This window comes from Fundulus heteroclitus, chromosome 6 (genome assembly GCF_011125445.2).
Source record: "Fundulus heteroclitus isolate FHET01 chromosome 6, MU-UCD_Fhet_4.1, whole genome shotgun sequence".
Classification (NCBI taxonomy): Eukaryota; Metazoa; Chordata; class Actinopteri; order Cyprinodontiformes; family Fundulidae; genus Fundulus; species Fundulus heteroclitus.
This window is the reverse complement of record NC_046366.1, coordinates 17,149,624-17,169,421: the sequence shown is the minus strand read 5'-3', so window position 1 is coordinate 17,169,421 and position 19,798 is coordinate 17,149,624. Positions and strand designations below refer to the sequence as shown.

General features: G+C 40.4%; 1 protein-coding gene across 1 annotated transcript in view; it reads right to left on the bottom strand.

Moving 5' to 3' along the window:
• Window positions 1-18,219, bottom strand: part of LOC105934721 (laminin subunit alpha-3) — a 100,287-nt gene extending 82,068 nt beyond the window's left edge. The window contains exons 1-2 of the mRNA XM_021322844.2: window positions 17,580-18,219; window positions 16,487-16,639 (exon numbers count right to left, since the gene is read on the bottom strand). Coding sequence (XP_021178519.2) covers window positions 16,487-16,639; window positions 17,580-17,843 — 417 coding nt within the window. The 5' untranslated portion in view covers window positions 17,844-18,219. The remainder of the gene's footprint in view (window positions 1-16,486; window positions 16,640-17,579) is intronic.
• Window positions 18,220-19,798: the final 1,579 nt, after the last annotated feature.

Below are 19,798 nucleotides of genomic sequence, written 5' to 3'. Positions count from 1 at the left end.
AAGAGTGTCTGCAAAGATACCAGTCAATAACTACTGATCATTTTTAAGGGAAAATAAAAGTGGATGTCATCGGCAACAAGTGGGAAGGGTACATTTTGTTTTAAAATCGACAACATTCCATGTTCATGTTCATGTTCTAGAAAACATCTACAGAATAAAGAGCAGTGGAGCTAGAATGGAGCCAGGGGGAACTCCATAGATGAGAGGAGCGGGACAGGCTATAGCAGTTATCGCCTTGATGGCATAGCATGGTGTTAATCAAGAGAGTCTTCATTTTAATCATTAAGGACGTAAAGTTTTATGTTAAACATGTTCCTTTTTTCCCAAAACTAAAAAAGGTATATATTACATAAATAGCATTTATACATAGTCACATCTATGGATACCTGTATAGCAGAAAGAGCCTTGGTGTAAATCTCTGGAACCTGTCCTGGCTTGGGTTTGTTTTCTCTCCAACTGTATCCTGCTAATCCAAACACACACTCCTGAACTATGTCCAGCACATTTGTAGTGTTTGGAGGGGTGCCTTGAAATATTAAGATGACACGCTGGGCACCATGAATGGAGGATTCCTTTGTCAAACAAGACTCTAAACACACTGACAGGTTTGTGGCTAATAGACTTGGAATAACACTCGAGATGAACAAAGGTCTGCCCAGCATCCACTGCCACTTTAGATACGTAGCACAAAGAGGTTTGACGTGGAAAAAAAGTCAGCGGGTTAGCTTTGGCACCCAAAATGGCCTTCTTTGCCCTCTGTCACACATTTTTAATTCCTGACCCTGACAAGTGTTGTTACATTATAGAAGATATAAAGTGACCGAAGCTTCTCCTACTTTCATATTAACATGTAAGGACCAGAGAGCCAATGGTGTCCCACAAGACAAAACACCATATTTGCAACTACACATTAGCATTTTTCCTTCCTCGTCTCATTCATCGCGATGTGAAATTTAATTTTGATAAAAACACCAAAACTGTCGCTGCTTTCTCTGGTGCCCCCTAACATATAAGAGTCTTATAAGAACTTTCTGTTGTGTCTGAATCATCAAATCTAAAGCAAAATACTGATTTCTGACAGAAATGCAGTCAGCGTGACATCTCAAATGTGCCCCTCAGTTATTAAAGCAGCACAGGAAAACCTTGTACCCAAAGACAAATCAAAGGTCTACAATAAGAGACCTTGAATTACCTTTATCTTATTACTTTCCTGCTATGTCACTATGCTTATTTAGAATGCCTTGCATAGGTTTTAGAACTGGCATACATTTGTGTTCAGCCTCTTTTGCACTGAAACCACTAAATAAAATTCAGTGAAAATCCCATATTTAGATAAATGGATTCCCCTTGTGTTTAATTTAATCTATGTATAAATACAGCTGTGCAACATTAGTGAACAATCAGCATCATGAAGACCAAGGAACTCACCAGACCAGCCAGGGACACAGTTGTGGGGAGGTGAAAAGCAGTGTCAGGTATAAAATAATATCCAAAGCTTTGAATATCTTACAAAGCACTTTTTAGTCCACCGTTCACCTAAACTGACAAGCCAGGCAGGGGACAGAGAAGCAGCCAATAACCCCATGGTAATTCTGAGCTCTGGTTGGCAGTCCAGGTGGATGAGCTGTTAATTGCAAATGGTAAATGTACTTCATTTATCAATAGTGTTTCTCTGACTCTAACCCTCATACCGACCACTCAAAGCACTTCACACCGTGGTCACATTAACTCAATCGCACTACTAACGTCCACACATTCATACAACAGCATGGAGAACAGTAGGCGACACGGGGTGAAGTGCCTTGCCCCGGGGCACATTAGCTTTGCTTACGTTTAATTCCTTGATCAAATTGAAATGTGATCGTAATGAAATAGGCAAAATAATCTGAATACATTGTTTATATGGGCACAAAATCAATGAATCCAAACATGCTCCAGGCTTTATCCAAAATATAGGCACTTTGATATGTGCAGTATCAAATTTCACTAAATATCACACAAGAAGAAGTTGTATTTCCACCATTGTCAAAGAAAAATCTGAAGTTTTTGTTTGTTTGTATTTTACTTTACTGAACAACCATATACAAACACGAAAAACGAACAATTACATTTACAAACAAACGTGGATGTTCGTTCTGTGTCATCTGAGCTGCCGGAATGGACCCACGCCAGGTTATAAGAGTGACTGAGGTGTTACTGCACTTGCTAATAAAGCTGCAGGCTTGGCAATACAAGCTACTGGTCTTCCTGCTTTTACAGGATGAGAGACACACAAACGCAGTCAGGACAGTTTGCTCTGATCCGAATGACATAATCGCAATAAGTGTTCGGATGCTAGCTGTTCAGATTAACAATTGACCTAAACCACTAAACCAGAAAACAATTTGATTCTGATTGAGCTTAATCCAATCACAATATTCCTATTGCCATGTTTACATGATGCATTTTAATACCAGTCGGCCGCTTTATTCCCTATTACTTACGTTCATATAAATATAGCTACTGACATTTGAGAAGAGGTAGCCGGAATTGAACCAACTACCTTACAATTGCAATACAGCTACTCTACCCACTGATTGACAGTCGCTTGCACACTCCACAAATCTGGCTCTTACTAGAGGGAGTGTTGATAGGAAAGCCCTTGTATGAAAAAAAAAAAAGAAAACGGCTGAAAATTGTGTGTTATTCAGCTAGTCAGCTGGAAGCTGTCCAGAGTTGATGGGAAGACGGTCGGAGCAATTTTTGCAAACTCAAACGCAAAATGTCTTCTCTTTAGTTGTTGCAATAACCTTTCATCTTCTCTGGGTTACAGGTCTAGACTGTTGTGTACCAGCCAGATAATTTTAGCCTATTTATTCTAGCATACCCCCTTGCAAGAAAGTAAAAACACACTTTTTTTTTTTCAGCGCGGGCATGGTTTGGGACAAACATTATCAGGGTCACAGATAGCACAATAGTCATAACAATAACAACAAAGTCATCAGAGTTATTGCCAGGAAGACTGTGACCTAACCTTTGATTGCACTGAGACATTATGAACACAAAACAACACGTCCATTCATCTATCTTCTGTAACAGCTTTGTCTCATTCAGGGTCACTGGGGCGGGTTCTCATGGACAGGTCGCTGGTCAATTATAGACACATGAGACGAACAGCCATACACTCTCACACTCCCTCCCAGGGTCAATTAAGAGTCACCAATTAACCTGACATATAAGTTGTCCGAGTGTGGGAGGAGAGTAGCAGACACAGAGAGAGAGAGGCCTGCACAAGCAACAGCTTCTTGGTCTCAGACATGGGATAGCTGTTAAACCAACAAAGTAACACCAACAAAATGAAATGCTTTTTAATAAATGTTTCATTCTGAAAGAGTAAAAAGTATGCACTCACTTGCCGATGTATTAGGTATACCTTGCTATTTGCAGGTTAGACCCTCTTTTGCTTTCTGAAGTGCCTTAATTCTTGCAGCATAGCGTTAATATGGTGTTATAAAATAAAGTACAGTAAGACTTTATGAATTCTGGTTCTTATTGACAAGTATTCAATGTTGGTGAGCCTGGGTGCATTGTAGCCTCAGTTGTCTGTTCTTAGCTGACAGGAGTGGCATCTGCTGACGTCTTCTGCTGCAGTAGCTCATCTGCTTCAAGGTGCAACATGTAGTCCATTCAGGGATGGGTTTTCTGCATACTTTGGTGGTAACAAGTGCTTAGTTGAGCTGATGTTAACTTTCCATCACCTTTAAACCATCTGCCTGTTCTCTTCTGACCTCTGACATCAACAAGGCATTTTTTTCCACACCATCTGACCAGTCTCTGTAAACCCCATGAGATGGATGTGGGTGAAAATCCCAGTGGATCAGCAGTTTCTTAAATACTCAGAAGAACCCAACTTGCACCAAAAACCACAACATGTTCAAAGTAACCTAATTTCCATTTGTGGTACCAATTCTGGTACTTGGTTTTATTTACGGCAAGTCATCTTCTCCATGTCCTAAGTCCTAAGTCTAAATGCAGGGAGTTGGTGTCATGTGATTGGCTGATTTGCTAGTTGTGTTAAGAAGAAATTTAACAGGTTTACCTAATAAAGCTGTGATATTAAAAACTTTACTGACTTGAAATTAGGAGTCATAATTCCTCAATTATTTTAAGTTGTGACAGATCAAAGACTGTTTTCCATATTGCTTAAGTGCATTATAAATAATCTAGAGCCACAAAAGGTGAACAGAATTTCTGAATCCCTTTAGTTTTGTTTCTGCTGCACAACATAGTTTAAGATTGTTGTCTCAGAGCTGGAAGGTCTCTGGTTCAAATCTCGGCTGAGGAGTTAGTGTGTTCTTCTGTGTCTATGTGAGCTTTTTCACTGGGTGCCCTTTACACACCAAACGTCTGTGAATTAGCTTGATTGATGATTTCAAGTGACTATGTGAGTGCCTGGCTGTTTTCTCTTGTGTGTCCTTGTGCTGATTCTGTGATGGATGGGTGACCTGTCTAGGGTGCACCCCATCTCATGAACCATGACCTGTAGGATAGGCTCCAAGCCCCCTGTAACTCTCAAAAGAGCAAAAATGTCTAACTCAGAGATTTTGGAGGGTTCATGAGAGGGGGCACGAAGAAATTGTGCCAACTGTCATCTAAGAAAACAAAGATAATTTTTTTGGATTGTCTGAAGATATTGTGAGAAATAAAAAGGAATCTTGGCCCACTCAGCTATTAAAAAATAAGTTAACCCCACCACATGTATTTTTTGGAAATACTTTTTTTAAATCAGTCATTGTTTGACTGGTGCCCTTTTTTTTGTCTTTCTCAGATGTTCGAATGCACAAATAATGACTTAAAATAGAAAAACCAGTATAAAATGCAATCAGCAAATGCATTTATATAAATTAAGCACAATAAAACTTATTATATTATATTACATTCTAATATTTTCTTTGTTCAGGCTTGTAGTTTACAAGTTATTTTCACTTCAATGAATGAACTTGAAAAACATGTGAAAAGGTGTGAAAGTGAAAACATGAGCATAAGGCATCTGAGAGCTGACAGTGATGATGTTCAATTTGGAAAAAAATAACTTTTACTACTGATGCATAACAGTAGCGATAGCAGTGTACAGCTCAGATTTGAGTTCAGAAAGAGGAGATTTATTTGCTTTAAAACCACAAAGCTGGTGAACAAACAAACGGCCTCATTTTAATATAAGCTGTAGGTGTTTTTTTTCTCTCTGGTGCATTTCTGTTTAAAACAAGTGTGTTCTTTATTCAATAAAACTACTCACGGTGGGTAACGCCCAGAATTTCTACTTAACAAAGAGTATATTTCACTAATATCACCTGAGTAAAAGTAAAAAGTACGGTGCAGTAAAACTACCTCTAAAAGTTAGTCAAGTAAATGTAATTAAGTAAATGTTACTAGTTACTACCCACCTCTGGTCACCAATAAGTGGCCACACATCCTTTCAGTACAATCTGGTTGTTTTGTCAAGAAAACAATCTGCTATGTGATAAATGTAGGAGAATTTTCTATGTAGCCATTACAGATGCTAAGTTACCAGCTGTTTATAGTTATACCTAATAACAGCTGTTTTATGTTTATACCCTCCTGACAAAAAAACACATCAAGCTCCATAACTGTTTACAAGATGCAAGTGGTTGCACAAGTTCTGATCTGATCAGGAATCTTTTACACTGACTCCCAGATACGAAGGCACACACCTTAGCTACTTCAAGATGCTCCTGTACTGTCATGCATATTGTATACTATCTCAAGTTCTGTAAGTAGGCTAAAGTTTTTCCAATGTTTAACTAAAATATTTCATCTTTTTACTTGAGAATGCAATATTATCAATAATTGTGCGATATTTACTCTGGCATTTAGTTTTTTTACTTTTTCCCTTGGCATTTGTGATAAAGCTCATCCTTTGTTGCTTTAGAACTAATTTAGATTAGATTACCCTGTTGTTTTTTTTATTACTATTAATTGTGTGTAACTCTGTCTGGGTCTTTGCCAAATTTCCCCATTCGTGGACAGCAAAGGAATTTATTTTCTTATCTTATCTTATCTTAGCCTGCAATTTAAAACATACTGGTTTTGAAAACCACAAACAAACAGATGTAGATGTGATTCCCTTTGTCACAAATTCCAGTCAAGCCAAATCATAAAGCTAGAAAGCATGTGAGAAAGCTCCTGCTAGCTTGATGGGAGATCAGAGAACGCATTTCAAAGCAGGGGCATCACTTTCTGCTGGAGTGGATCAATCGTGCAGACAGAACATTCTGCGGTGGGTGGACCAACCCCCCTCCCCCTATAACCCCCCACCCCGAGTTTGTAACAAAGCAATGTACAACTGTTTGTCTGTCTGGAACAGGTGGGGAAAAGGAGCAAGGGCGGTCGTCTGGTGTATTTTTCTCTGTCTCCATGACAGAATTTATGCAGCAGGAACAGAACAGTTGGCCAAAAGTTAAAAAAGAAGTGCACGAAGGTGTGACACAGACATAATGAGGATACGTGTTTCTACTTGTTATCCCTTTTATTTTAAAAGCTCAAGGCTGCAGCTGCCCGAGAGCTGGCACTTAGTTGTTTCCACGGGTTAAATGCTTTGTTTGCGAATGATGTGATGTCTAAAAAGCCACACAAATTTAAAAGGAGGATTTATGTCAGGTCACGACATTTAATATTTGTTTCTTGGTTAGCAAAATTCCCTTTTAATTTAGTCAAAGTGGGAAATACGTTTTTTTCAAGTGATATATGTTTACAGCACGAATAAGGGCTGGCTATTTATGATTCACCTTTGTCAAATACGTCTAGGAAAGCTGCTGTTCTCCTGACATTTCCCATTGCATCAATGCCTGCGTCAGTAAACCTGTGATTAGCATCATCATGTACCAATTGATGGCAAAGGCCTTGAAAAGGTGAAAAGATCCCACAATAACCTCCGCAAGCTTTTCCACACCGCAGCTCCAGATTTAGTTGGAGCCGCAGTCCAACAGACAAGCGCGACGCTCTCTTCAGCCCAGGCTGAAAAATGATAACTCACACATGGTGGCTGCTAGGAGGGTGGCAGTAAATATCTACCGGGTTAGCTCAGCACCCCCCCTCCCTTCAGGCTGCCCCACTAAACAAAGTCGCTTACATCACCTCAATTGTCACTGCAACAATATGCCTAACAGCCAATTTGATCTCTGGGCTGAGCCAGCTGCACTGTACCTGCAAATCCTTCTGACAAAGCACCTGTCTTTGGCAGGCCTGGCTGGATTTTCAACAGCAAATCGCTATTTTTCTTTTGGCACATACGTACATACCAACCATATATCTTAAACCAGACCTGGACAGGTTTTTTTTTTTTTTACCTTTTTTGAGGTAGCTACATTAGCACCGTTGACTGTGTGTTAACGTGGGCTTGTGATAAAAACAAAACAACGGATATAGACTACAGAGTTTTAAACAACGCATAGACATCTAAGTGAGTGCTGCACAATATATTGCCATTGCAAACTCAGCGTGTAATAATAACATTGCAAAGAGCTGTTTGAACTGCATCTCCATGTGTTAAGCGCAAGTTCTTTCGCTATACTCTTGCTTCCTACTGCAATCCAAAAAATACATTGTAGGTTATTTAGCCCCACTATAGTGGATTAGGTGTCCAGTGTGACAAGACATGGTTGTGTTTCCTGAGTGTATTTGTGTTACGCTACACACTGGCAACCTCTCCATTGTTTACCCCACCTCCTGCCCATTGACCACTGGAGATATGCACTAGTCCATGAGGCAGACACCCTGTCTACTTTTAAGACTAGGCTTAAAACTTTCCCTTTTGACAAAGCTTATAGTTAGAGTGGCTTAGGTTACCCTGAGCTACCTCTATAGTTATGCTGCTATAGTCTCAGGCTGCTGGAGGACATCACGGTATATTTATCACTCTGCTGAGTTCTCCTACTGTTCTCCAATTTGCGTTGTTTGTTGTTATTTCAACTTTTAACTTTTTGTTCTATGTCATTTTTTTCCTTCATAGTAGGTACACCTGGTCTGGTGTTCTGTTAGCTGTGACATTATCCATGGGGGCACATCATCTGCTATTACCACATAACATAGAAAGGATTCCTGATTCAATGTGCACTTCTGTGCTTTTTGTGTCTCTGCTCTGTCTTCTCTAGTTCCCAGTCGGTCGAGGCAGATGATCGTTCACACTGAGCCTGGTTCTGCTGGAGGTTTTCCTTACTGTTAAAGGGTAGTTTTCCTCTCCACTGTCGCTTCATGCATGCTCAGTATAAGGGATTGCTGCAAAGCCATCAACAATGCAGACGACTGTCCACCGTGGCTCTTTCAAAAGGAGTGAATGCTGCTTGTCAAGACTCGACGCAATCTGCTGGGTTTCCTTAGATAGGAAACTTTTTGACCAATTTGTATGATTTGATTGAATTTGTAAAGCGCCTTGAGATCATATGTGTTGTGAATTGTCGCTATATAAATAAAATTGAATTGAAGTGAATTGAATAGTCCCAGTAAAACTTTAAGGTTAAGGAAGGTGAAGAAATGGATGGACAGCTGTTAATACAGTACTTATTGGTTATAATTTCTAATTGGCATAAAGCCACGCTTTTCATGGCAATAAGATACTTAGCCTATTGGATGGAGCCTCACTGCAATAAACAGTGACACCTGACAAATACTGGAAGCAATAGGCCCAATATCAAAGTCTAATTTCCTAATACCATGCAGTCCAGCGTTTACAGTAAGATAATATAAAGTTTCGGCTGTCAATATGGTTATGTCACTTTTTATTGTTCAGCTGCCATGCTAATTGTTAGCAGCAGCTGATAAATGTCATATTTTGAGTTAGGCTTATTAGCATAAAGAAGAATCTTCATAAAACTAGTAAGGAGAATGACAAACTATTGATGTCACAGTTAGCACAGTTGGATTGTCCAAATTGTGACAGTATGACTAATGCCTCCTTTATATAAAAATGTCTGCATGTCAGTATAAAGGCTCCCACATACTCAGGCGTACCGTGCACATACTGTGAGTCGCACCGACTCAGAGCGGACACTCCGAGCACATTTTACCCTGCACAGTCGAGCGCACCTATTGCCTACATTTCTCATGACAAATTTCCACATTTCTCCCATTTTCTTTCTGTGGGATGAATGGGGGGAAGGGATGTTAACATGTCTGATTAGCAGTTGAGCGCCTAAAGCAGTTTCTTTTCCAGCAGGCACCCACCGCACACCTGTCAGTGTGGCACATGGAGGGCTTTCATGCATCCGTGCGACCGCCTGCCTGGAGCAGCACAGTATATCAAGCTCGGTGTCACATATAAAACAGTTTGATGTGGTGACCTATTGCCGCCGAGCAGTTTATTGTATGACTCCTCGTCCTGCGCGTACCTGTCTGCGGACTCCGCAGAAGTAAGAGAGAGACTTAAGCAGCTCGTAACTGTGAAACACAGAGGTGGAGAGGTGACGGTATGGGCTTTGTTTGTCCCAAGAAAAACTGGGCACCTTGCAAACTCTGATGAGACTTGAAACCTTAGGGCCCAGTTGTTCAAAGAGGTCAAATTTCATTTAAAGCTTGGTTCAAATTAGATTACAGGACTACAACAGAAATGTTAAAGGGAGAAAAAGTCAAAACTTCTTTTGTAGAACCGAGACTTTAGGAAAGCAAAACAAAAAGTTCTACAAGTTTTTGCTGTTTATTATTTCTATAAACTAGTAAGGCTTATTTAATGTTTCCTTGCTTTGTTTTAACTATTATTGGTTTCTGATAGGTACAACTTTGGAAGTGAGGGGGAAAAAAAATGTGCCGGCTTTATACCCTGCTTGTGTGTGTTCAATAACTGTTTTCTGTTCTGCCACTTTCTCCCCCGCAAAATTACACCACCTCTCTATTTCTACCCATTTATCCAATGAAAAGAGAGGGCCAGGTCATTTTCAATGAGGCTTTAGGAGAACCAAAGCTTTGTGAGAGCATGAGAGCACAGAAAAGATGTCACACAAAACCTGCCTTGGAGGATTCTAAGCACAAAAGGGGGCGACAGCCACAAATAAAACATCCAAACCAAATTTGGTGGGAGGTGGACCCCTGAGAGAGAGGATTAGTTTCTGGGGGAATGTCTCTAAAATTGAGTTCTTGAAGGCTTTGTGATTTGGAGATTGCAGAGTCGTGAGAGGCTTCAAGTTTGTTTGACCAACCTGGATGTCACAGTTTAATTACAAAACCAGAGATTTTACAATCATTTACATCCTCTTAAACCAGTGTCCTGTCAGATTACCATTGGTGCTTTTATAGCAAATAACTGATAAATCATATTAAACAACTAGTTGAACAGATGTACATCATTCTGAACTCTAGAATGACGTACATCTTTAACCGTCACAGTAAATTATCAGTATAATCCACTGAATGCCTGACTGCAAGAATTAATGCCACATTGTTTTGTCTTTCATCCAGTGAAACCAATCAGACCCAGTTTAAACCCATCAGAGAGGAGGCATACTGCAGTCAGCCCTGGTATGTTTGCCTCACATGGTCTACTCTGGGTTCACTCAGGCAGATAAGCACGTGTGGTCATGGCTCCTAAAATACATTCCCAAGAATAAAAAAAAAAAAGAAGTGAGTGAGTGAGCGACTGGCAGTCTGATACAGAGCGTAAATGTTTAGCAGAACAATGGCTTACCTACTGTGTCCTGTAAATAGTTTAACAAGTGCGAAAATTTCCAGGAAAAGCAGCAGGCAGTTTGATAGTTGTGCAATTAATTTATTAAAATAATCCTTAAAAAAAATCTGTTAAAAAGTTTTAGATATGTAAAACATGAAGAGCTAGTCAGCTCTGTTGGTGAACTTTTCATTTTTTTTAATGGCAAGGGGTTTAAAATTAAATTAAAAAAACTACATCATGGATTATTTTCTAAGCCAAAAGAAAGACGACATTATGTCTGTGCTAGATTAAACACAACGGCCTTTCCCATTGAATGGTTTGTTTTCCTATGGACTCAGTAGTAGAAAGCTCTTCAGACATTGCCCAACATAGCTTTACATCAACACTCCTCCAAGGAGTTTGATAAGTTACTGCAATTTCCTCTACAATGTGCAGACTGGGGACCGCAGAGGTCATTTCCAGATTGAAGAAGGGATTTGTCATGGGTCATGGGTCAAAGGGCAAGAAGGCACAAACAGGGAGCAGCTTACACGCTCGTCTGGGTCTGTCAGAAGCTCAAAGTTTATCAGGAACTGTTCAAGCTGAACACATTTTAAAGACGGATCCTGTCACAGGAGGAGCTTACAGTGGCTCATAAGAAAATATTCTAAACTGATTCCAGAAAGGTTTACAATATTTTTGTAGCTATTTCGTGTTTACTTGCTGTTTTGCCATTGAAAAAAAAATGCAAACAGAGCCAAAAACAGCTCATCTCCAAGTTTTTTAATTGCAAGTGCCTTCTCAGCGAATACTATGTTTTCCAAGTACAAACATCAGGACACACATTTTGGTTGATGGAGAAGGGGTAATATTGTGTTCTATTTTTACTCAGAAGAGGAAATTTCCAAGTTCATCTACCTATCTATTGTCTGTATACCCGCTTATCCATGCAGGGCCGCAAGAGAGCTGGTGCCTATCTCCAGCAGTCATTGGACGAGGGGCGGGGTACACTCTGGATAGGTCACCAGTCTATCACAGGGCAACACAGAGACACACAGGACAAATAATCATGCACACACACACTCTCATATCTAAGGCCATTTTTTAGGGAGACCAGAGAGAACCCATGTACGCACAGGGAGAACAAGCACTCTCCATGTAGAAATATTCAAACCGAGGACCTCCTTACCTAAAGACTACAGTGCTACCAACTGTGCTGCTGTGCAACCCTTTCCAAGTTCAAAGTAGGAAAAGTTAATAGGTTAGAGAGTGTGAAAATCAAAGGTGTTCACTAACCCAAACCTAAAAAATATATATATAATCTGGCTGCCTTGTATATAAAACTTGGTGATATTTTATTAGCACTTCTTTGAAGTTAAGCTCAAAGGAAATGTTTCAGACAGTTCTAATGGTTCTCCTACTATAATAATGAAGCTACATTGTTTAACTGTACAAAATGCAGAGAAATACATTTTGTGTTTCTATAAATCAGCTACTATAAAATAGCTTTTATAGCAATAGTCAACCATCTCAGTGACTTGGTTTTCATGGTTTTGCATTTAACATGCTTTAGCCGTGTTTGATGTCCTCAAACCCTAAATCTGATGTCAAACATAAATTAAACAAAGCTTATATGGCCATCAGCACTTGTTACCGGTTCACTGTCATCAGAACTTAGTTTGCACGAGCAGTTCTTGAAATATTCTCTTCTGCACATCTCTTTTAAGAAGTTACTGATAAAGCGAAGATTGATGTGTTTGAACAACTCATCTTTATGGTGGTTGGTACTTATTAATCCTACATTACAGTCAACTCGTCCATATTTACATACAAATAATCATTAACAAAATGTTATCAAAGCCAAAGTACCAAATGCGGTAGATTCAAACAACAGGCTTTACAGCTGTGCTTGATACATTCAGCCAGCAAAAGGAAATGCTCCACAGAGTGAGAGGAATCTCAGACCTGTAGTCAGCACTACAGGCTACACATACCCGTCAGACCATTCAAGAATAACCATGAATATCTGTCAAATTTCATTACAAGGCGGCAACTGTCAAAACATTCCCCATAAAACAAGAGCATAAACCTTCTGATGGCAACACAACGCAGGTTCAGTGATCAGGATGTTATATTGCTTAGGTTGTTTGGGTCCTGGTTTTCTTTGGTGTCTCTGTTTTCATCATTTCCCTGATGTTTATTATGTTCTATATAGTATTGCCGTAATTAGTTCATCCCTTTGTTTTCATTATTGTCAGGAAGGGTTTGCCATCTAGGCTAATCTCTTTAAGGTTAAGTGTTTTTCTTATTTCTAGTGTTCTGTTTCTTGTGTATTATAGTTTATTCCTTGTGGTCAGATTTTATGCCTTGGTTGTTTTCTTATGTCTTAGTTCAACTCTCTCTGTGTTAAATAGTCTCCTGCCCTTAGTCCCACAGCTTCCCATTTGACTTAGCTGCTTTACATTATCACTTGATTAAGGCCCTGTTTGCATGACAACGATCCATCGAAAATAGGACTGTTAACATGTTTACGTGATTCTATATCTCCATTAACACAGCAGCAGTAGAAACTCGAAAACTGTGCAATTCCCATGCCCTGCCACTAGTGGTGCTATGTTCTTTGAAACTCAACATGTGCATGGGTAATGCCTAAAAGCTGCCGCAACTAATAAACCTTTGAGATGGCAGGGAATGTCTTGTTTCATTGTTGCTTAAGGTAACTTTGAATTATATTCATGCCCAGCCGTGGTTATAAAGAACAGTATACAAAAGCAGTACTCTGCTTTCTGTCATTTTCTTCTTCTGCGTTTTTTTTTTAAATTGTACTCAGCTGTAATGTTGTGTTCGTGTGCAATACTTTCGACAGATATCTGTCATAGATCGCATGAGCCAGAGATTTCCTGGAAGATAAGTTCAGTTATTTTCCTGTTTACGTGACAACAGAAACCGGGTCGTTTTCGAACCGGGATCCGTTTTCATTTCATCGCCATTGTCGTGTAAATGAACAGTACAAACGTAACAAAACTATTTTGTTTTTACCAGAAAACGTTGCGTAAACAGGGCCTAATTCACATGCACCTACTGTCCTTCTCCACTCTTCCTTTAGCAGTCAAGTTTACTATCGGTTATTGTTCTTTGCTGGATCTTGCCGTTACTTCGGCTACCACGCCCGTTGCTCTCTATAAGGCAATCTGCCATGTTTCTCCGTCACCCTGCTCCACTGCCTGATTCTCTGTCTATCCTCCATGTCCTGTTCTCCTACTGCACCTCTGTAGGTTTTGCCATTTGGTGTTATTAAATCCTTTTATTCATTGTGCCGTTTCCGTGGTGCTGTCAGCCATTTGGTCCTGCAAACAACCTACACTACATAACACATGATCAGAGACATAAGCACACCCCTGCATAGTATTTCATGGCAATATATACCCAGTGTAACTGAGATTATTTAGTGATGACTCATACAAACATGGTAAACTTGAATAATAGTTTCATTATTAAAAAAAAAACACTGCTTTTAGTTTTTGCTCAGCTGTAAATTTGGCAGAATCTGCTTCAGACGATCTTTGCAACAAAGAAACCGGAAACAGCATTGTCAAAAAAAAGCCGCCTCTCTTTGAACCGCTTACATTTTAACATAAACATGGACTCTACCACTATCTTAGATATCTGCTTGGAGCTATACAGAGACCAGCTGAACAGCCACCTGCATTTGCCTTGAAAGAAAACCACCCATCACCCATTCAGGTCTGTCCGGCCCACACATTTTCATTAAACACACCGTTTATCCTGCGGGTTTCAAAGGAATCTACAAAGCTATCAGAGAACCACGGAGAACAGTCAAACATTTGACAGCTAGCACTGTCTTAGATAACGCCTGAGCCAGAGGAAAGGGTAGCACAACCTCCAGCATATCACACTAAGCTTTCCACGTTTTACCACTGAGAACTGCAAACTCCTAAGTATTCTAATGGGATTTTATGGGAGGGACCTTTATGTGTGTAATTACAAAATTGAAGGCAAAATCTTGCATGTTTATCCACACTTTTTAGAAAGGTGCATCCGTTTTGAGCACGTTTTTTTCTCTGCTACCTTGAAATAAAACCCAAAGCAACTAGATGCCTCCAGAAGCCCCCCTAATTAGGAGGAGGATTACGTGTTTATAATCTAATCTCAGGAGGTCCAGTTGAACTAGTCTCAATATTATTGAACATACAACACCATAAAGACCAAGGAACACACCAGAAAAGTCAGGGATAAATATGTGGGGAGGTTTTAAGCACGGTTAGGGTATAAAACAATGTCCCAATCTATACTTTCTTATGAAACATGGCTCAAATCTTTATCCTAAAATCAACCAACCAAGACCTGGCTGCCCACCTGAACTGCCAGGCCAGGCTATGAGCATTTAAGAAGCAGCCAAGATGACCATTGGTGACTCTGGAGGAACTTCAAAGATCCCAAGCTCAGGTGGAAGACTCTGTCAAGAGGGCAAGTATTTTTTTCAGCACTCCCCAAATCTGGCCTATGGGTACGAGTAGTAGCAAGTAGGCCATAAAAAGTGTGTTGTAGTGAAAGACTAACATTACACATCACCCTGAACACACCATCCCCATGGTGATATTGGGTGGTGGCAGCATCCTGCTATTGGGGATGTTTTTCTTTAGATGGATGATGCTAATAATCCCAGTTAGAGCAAATAGACTCTCAATAACAGGCCTGTGGCTGTCATGCTGCAGAAATGTGGTAAAGTGCAAAGGATGGGAATATTTCTGAAAGCAGCTGAAAATACTTTTCATTAAGAGACTGGGCTATTTCCTTCCTGTTTTGGGATTGAAATTTGCATTAGCAAACCTCTTCTGAAGTCTAAGGCTTCAACCAAGGAACTTGGTGAAAATGTGAGCCATGCTGGTTGCACGTGGCATTTCAAAAGTGACATTATATGTTTTCCCATGTGATTAGTGGCAGGCTGAGTATTGTGCGGGTGGTAGTCACATTCACAGATCTAGTCACGCTCATTTTTAGCACACTATAATACAGTAATGTGTCTTTCCCTGCTCCCAAATAAACTGAGCATTACCACGCATTAAAGTCAGACATCTCTAAAGGCCCCGCATGTGTCCATCCTTTTGTCAGGGCACACTATATTTAGCAGCGCAGGATTTCAGCGCAGCTCAGCCCGGCTAAAAACAGAAGACAGAAAAGCCCACACCCATTGTCAGACAGCGTGTCCACTGGGAGGCTAAAGGTGCACAGGGGTTTTATTCTGTTGCTTTTCCAAAACTGGTCAATGCTCCCTTGTCCACCTGCACATCTGAAAGCCAATTCCGCATGCTTCTGATTTGTAATCCAGAAACAGCGATCCTTTCTTTTCTTGCAGCAAATAACCGAGGTCCAGGGGGGCAGCTTCACGGGCCGCTGGCCAACCTCCTGTCAGAGGCACGGGTCGCGATGAAGGCAAATTCTCCAGTCAAAGGCGCGTGAATCTGATTCCTGGCAGGAATCCAGCCGCAAAGCACATGATTACTGCTTGCTGAGGTGATGAAGCTCACACTGAAAACATAATCATGGAACACCTGATGGAATACCTGCGATACAAGCGGTGCGAGTCACGCCGTATGTCCAAAAACACAGAGCAGGCTGAGAGACAGCAGGTGCAAAAACACTGCAAATATCCATTCTGAAGGGATAGGTGCAAGCAAAGCTGTGTTGCAACTTCCCATAGATGTTAAAGCTCCTTTTTCTCTGCAGCACTAAAAAAAACGCCAATGAGCGTGCAGACCTGTCCTCCCCTGTTATTATTCACCCAGCAGAAAACAGCTAGAAAACATCTGTTTGTGCACATGCTAATCTCACCTGCCCGAGGTCCAGGGTAACGTTGACTTCATTGTAGACCAATCCCCTGGAGAGAGGTGGGCTCTGCCACCACCGCTCTGTCCCATCGATTGCATTGGTCACCGGGTAGGCTTTGTTTGGATCCAACGCGTTGCAATGGTCACAATACTGACCCTAAAAACACAGATTTTTTTTTTTTTTTTAATTTAGAGACATGGCTGAAAAAATTACAATTTATTTGTTATTCGACTATTTGTTAACTGGAGTACAGAGACATGCCATCTGCTGAAAGAAAATCCCACTCAGAGCAGTAATTAAGCCAAAATTGTACCAAGAAACAAAGATTATTTGCGTGTAAATATGCTCTATCCAGAACTCCCGAAATGACAGCGCTTTAGCTTCACCTGGTTCCTGTAGATAACCACCTTTTGCTATATGACTATACAGTGTATATATATATATATATATATATATATATATATATATATATATATATATATATATATATATATATATATATATATATTCTGAGCATTGAATTGAGCTAATTCTTTTATTGTCATTTACAATAAATGTTTGGGGCAGTAGTTCAAAATACTTGTTTATTGAGGTCTGCTTATTTGCCAACAGTAGCTCTTTGTACATTGAGTAATCATAAAAAAATTAATCAATAGATTAATCGAATAATAAAATAATCGAAAGCTGCAGCACTATTCAGGTGTGGAGAAAGCCAACACATCAGCTACACAGATCGGATGGAGATCGGTCGCATTAATCATGTGTGTCAGAGAAGTTCCTGAGAGTGAAATTCCTGTGAGAACCCTCAAGATCTGTTGAAGGAGATTTCCTTCAGGAGTTGTGGGAAACTCTAGAGTGTAAAACTATTTCTGGCAGTTGTGCAAGTTGGTCAAGGCAAGGAAAAACTGTTCCTGGTCTTGTAAAGTGTTCCCTAGGGTGCTATAAACTAGGCCTTTACAAATGGAATTGACCAACAGCAGTAATAATAGTCATAATAATAGTTGTTATTAATCAATTAATTTATTAACAATCATAATCATAATAACAAAAAACACAACCGATAGAGATGTGATGTAGATCTTCTTTACTCCCTTACCTGTATATTTTGAGTAGGGAGACCCAGAGTAGGTCCTCCGACAAGCTTACAGAACAAATCAACTCTCGGTGCGCCAGCCTCATCCTGGCCGCAGGTTGCTGTTGCAGATATGCCGGAGCCCTCTGCCAGGTTGAAGTACGGCGGATTCAAGCTGAAACCCGTCAAGTCGTTAAAAGTCTCCTGGCCGTCCACTGTCGTCCAAAAGGTCCACAGCAGCACAGCCAGGAGACGAGCTCCTGTCCTCCGCCTCGGTGTGTTCTCCATCGGAGACCCTAGATGCTGAGCGCAACCCGCCGCCTGAGTGGAGGAGCTCCCGTCATCCGGAGCTGTCCATGAAGTGGTTTGATTGACTTATTTAACGCGAGAACAGCCCTTTTGGTGGATCTGCGCTCTTTCGCCAATGTTAGACGCTGAGAGAGAGACTGAGGTCTACGTCCCGCCGCTTGGAGTTGTGCCCTCCTTTCCGGCGCATATCCGCCGCGGAGCGAGCGAGGCGAGTGTTCCTTGTCCGGAGCTGAACTGAAGCGCCTCAGCAGAGCTCTCAGGTGTCAGCCGCTATGAGCTGCACTCCTGGGCGCGCAGAGAGCGAGCCGGGGCCAAAGGTCTGTTAGCACAATTAGCACTGCCTTCACTCCCTCCCCAGAGACGCGTGGGTCTGTTTCCCCACAAGCTCAACAATTACTTTCTTATATACGCGCCTCTATGGACGTGGGACATTGTGCTGCAGGGCAGCGCGGAAGCTTACTCACATCATAGGAAGGAATGTCATGTTTTGATTTTGCTGATTTATTTGCATGGTTCTTTTTTTAAGAGGGGAATGATTGGACTATAAAATATAAGTAGCGCAGTGGCGGTTCTTGCATAAATAAGGCACTGGGCAAGCGGGCTCCTTATGCCAACCCTGGATGGATGGATGGATGGATGGATGGATGGATGGATGGATGGATGGATGGATGGATGGATGGATGGATGGATGGATGGATGGATGGATGGATGGATGGATGGATGGATAGATAGATAGATAGATAGATAGATAGATAGATAGATAGATAGATAGATAGATAGATAGATAGATAGATAGATAGATAGATAGAAAGAAAATTGAGACTATTGTTTTTATAGAATAAAAACATACAACATCACAGCCTTATTTTAAAGGGTCTCATATCAATTGAAGAATCACTCAGTCCAGTTTTCTCCTATGTAACTCAGCCTCAATCCATATTGATCCGGGGAAAAAAAGAAGAAAAAATATTTTTTGTCTTTTTTTTTTGTGATTTTGCAGAGTGAGGAAGGTTTCATTAAGTGGAAACCCTTTTGTTTAAAGAATCTCTTGTCCTAGATTAATGATCCATTTGAGATCTGGACAGTCTGAATATTTAAGATTGGAAGTCGAACATAATCGGATGCCACATGTCTAGATAATAACTTTAGTGAAACCAGTTTAATAATAACATAGCCTGAGATAATGCAGAGCAGGAAAGAACCGCCAAAAGGTCAATGATCCCAATCACACATCAAAGTGGACTTTGGAGTGAATAAAGTGGATTAGCATCACGCTTCTGGAATGTCCCTCAAATCATTCCTGTTGAACATACTTGAACCTGAAAGCTTAGTCTGTTCCAGGAAACCAATCACTTTAAATACCTGCAATCATTGGTGTTTAAAAGAGCAGAGAATTTATACGAATATCAGTGGGAGTCAATGTAAAGATTTGAGCCTTTATGTATAACTGTGACCCCGTGTGAATTAGAGGACCCAGTTTTTCTTCAAGCATCCACTGAACTTGTATATTATACTAACAGTCCTCTGGGGGAAAATATTCAAATTTGTCCAAAATTAATTTAGCATCCATGCCACTCATGAGTGTATGTTAACTTCTGACCAGATCTGTGTATTTAAAAAAAAAAAAAAACATACATGTATTGAACGTTATCCTGCTGGTCACTGCTTTTAGAGTGTGGTATTTAAAACACGGTATGATAATATTTCATTTGATTTATTTTCTTTATCTTACTGCTACAAAATATGTAGTTTAGAAACAGTGATTTAGTAGAGGGAAAAAAACAAAAAAACATTATCCTCAACATGTGACGCCGTCCAAACGACAGTGGTGTGTGAGCGCCATCTAGTGGACTCAGTTTCCTATTACACGGTGTCCTGTTCAGATCTCGGTTTCATTTTCCGCTCTCATGAAAGTCAACAATTTGTCGCGATGT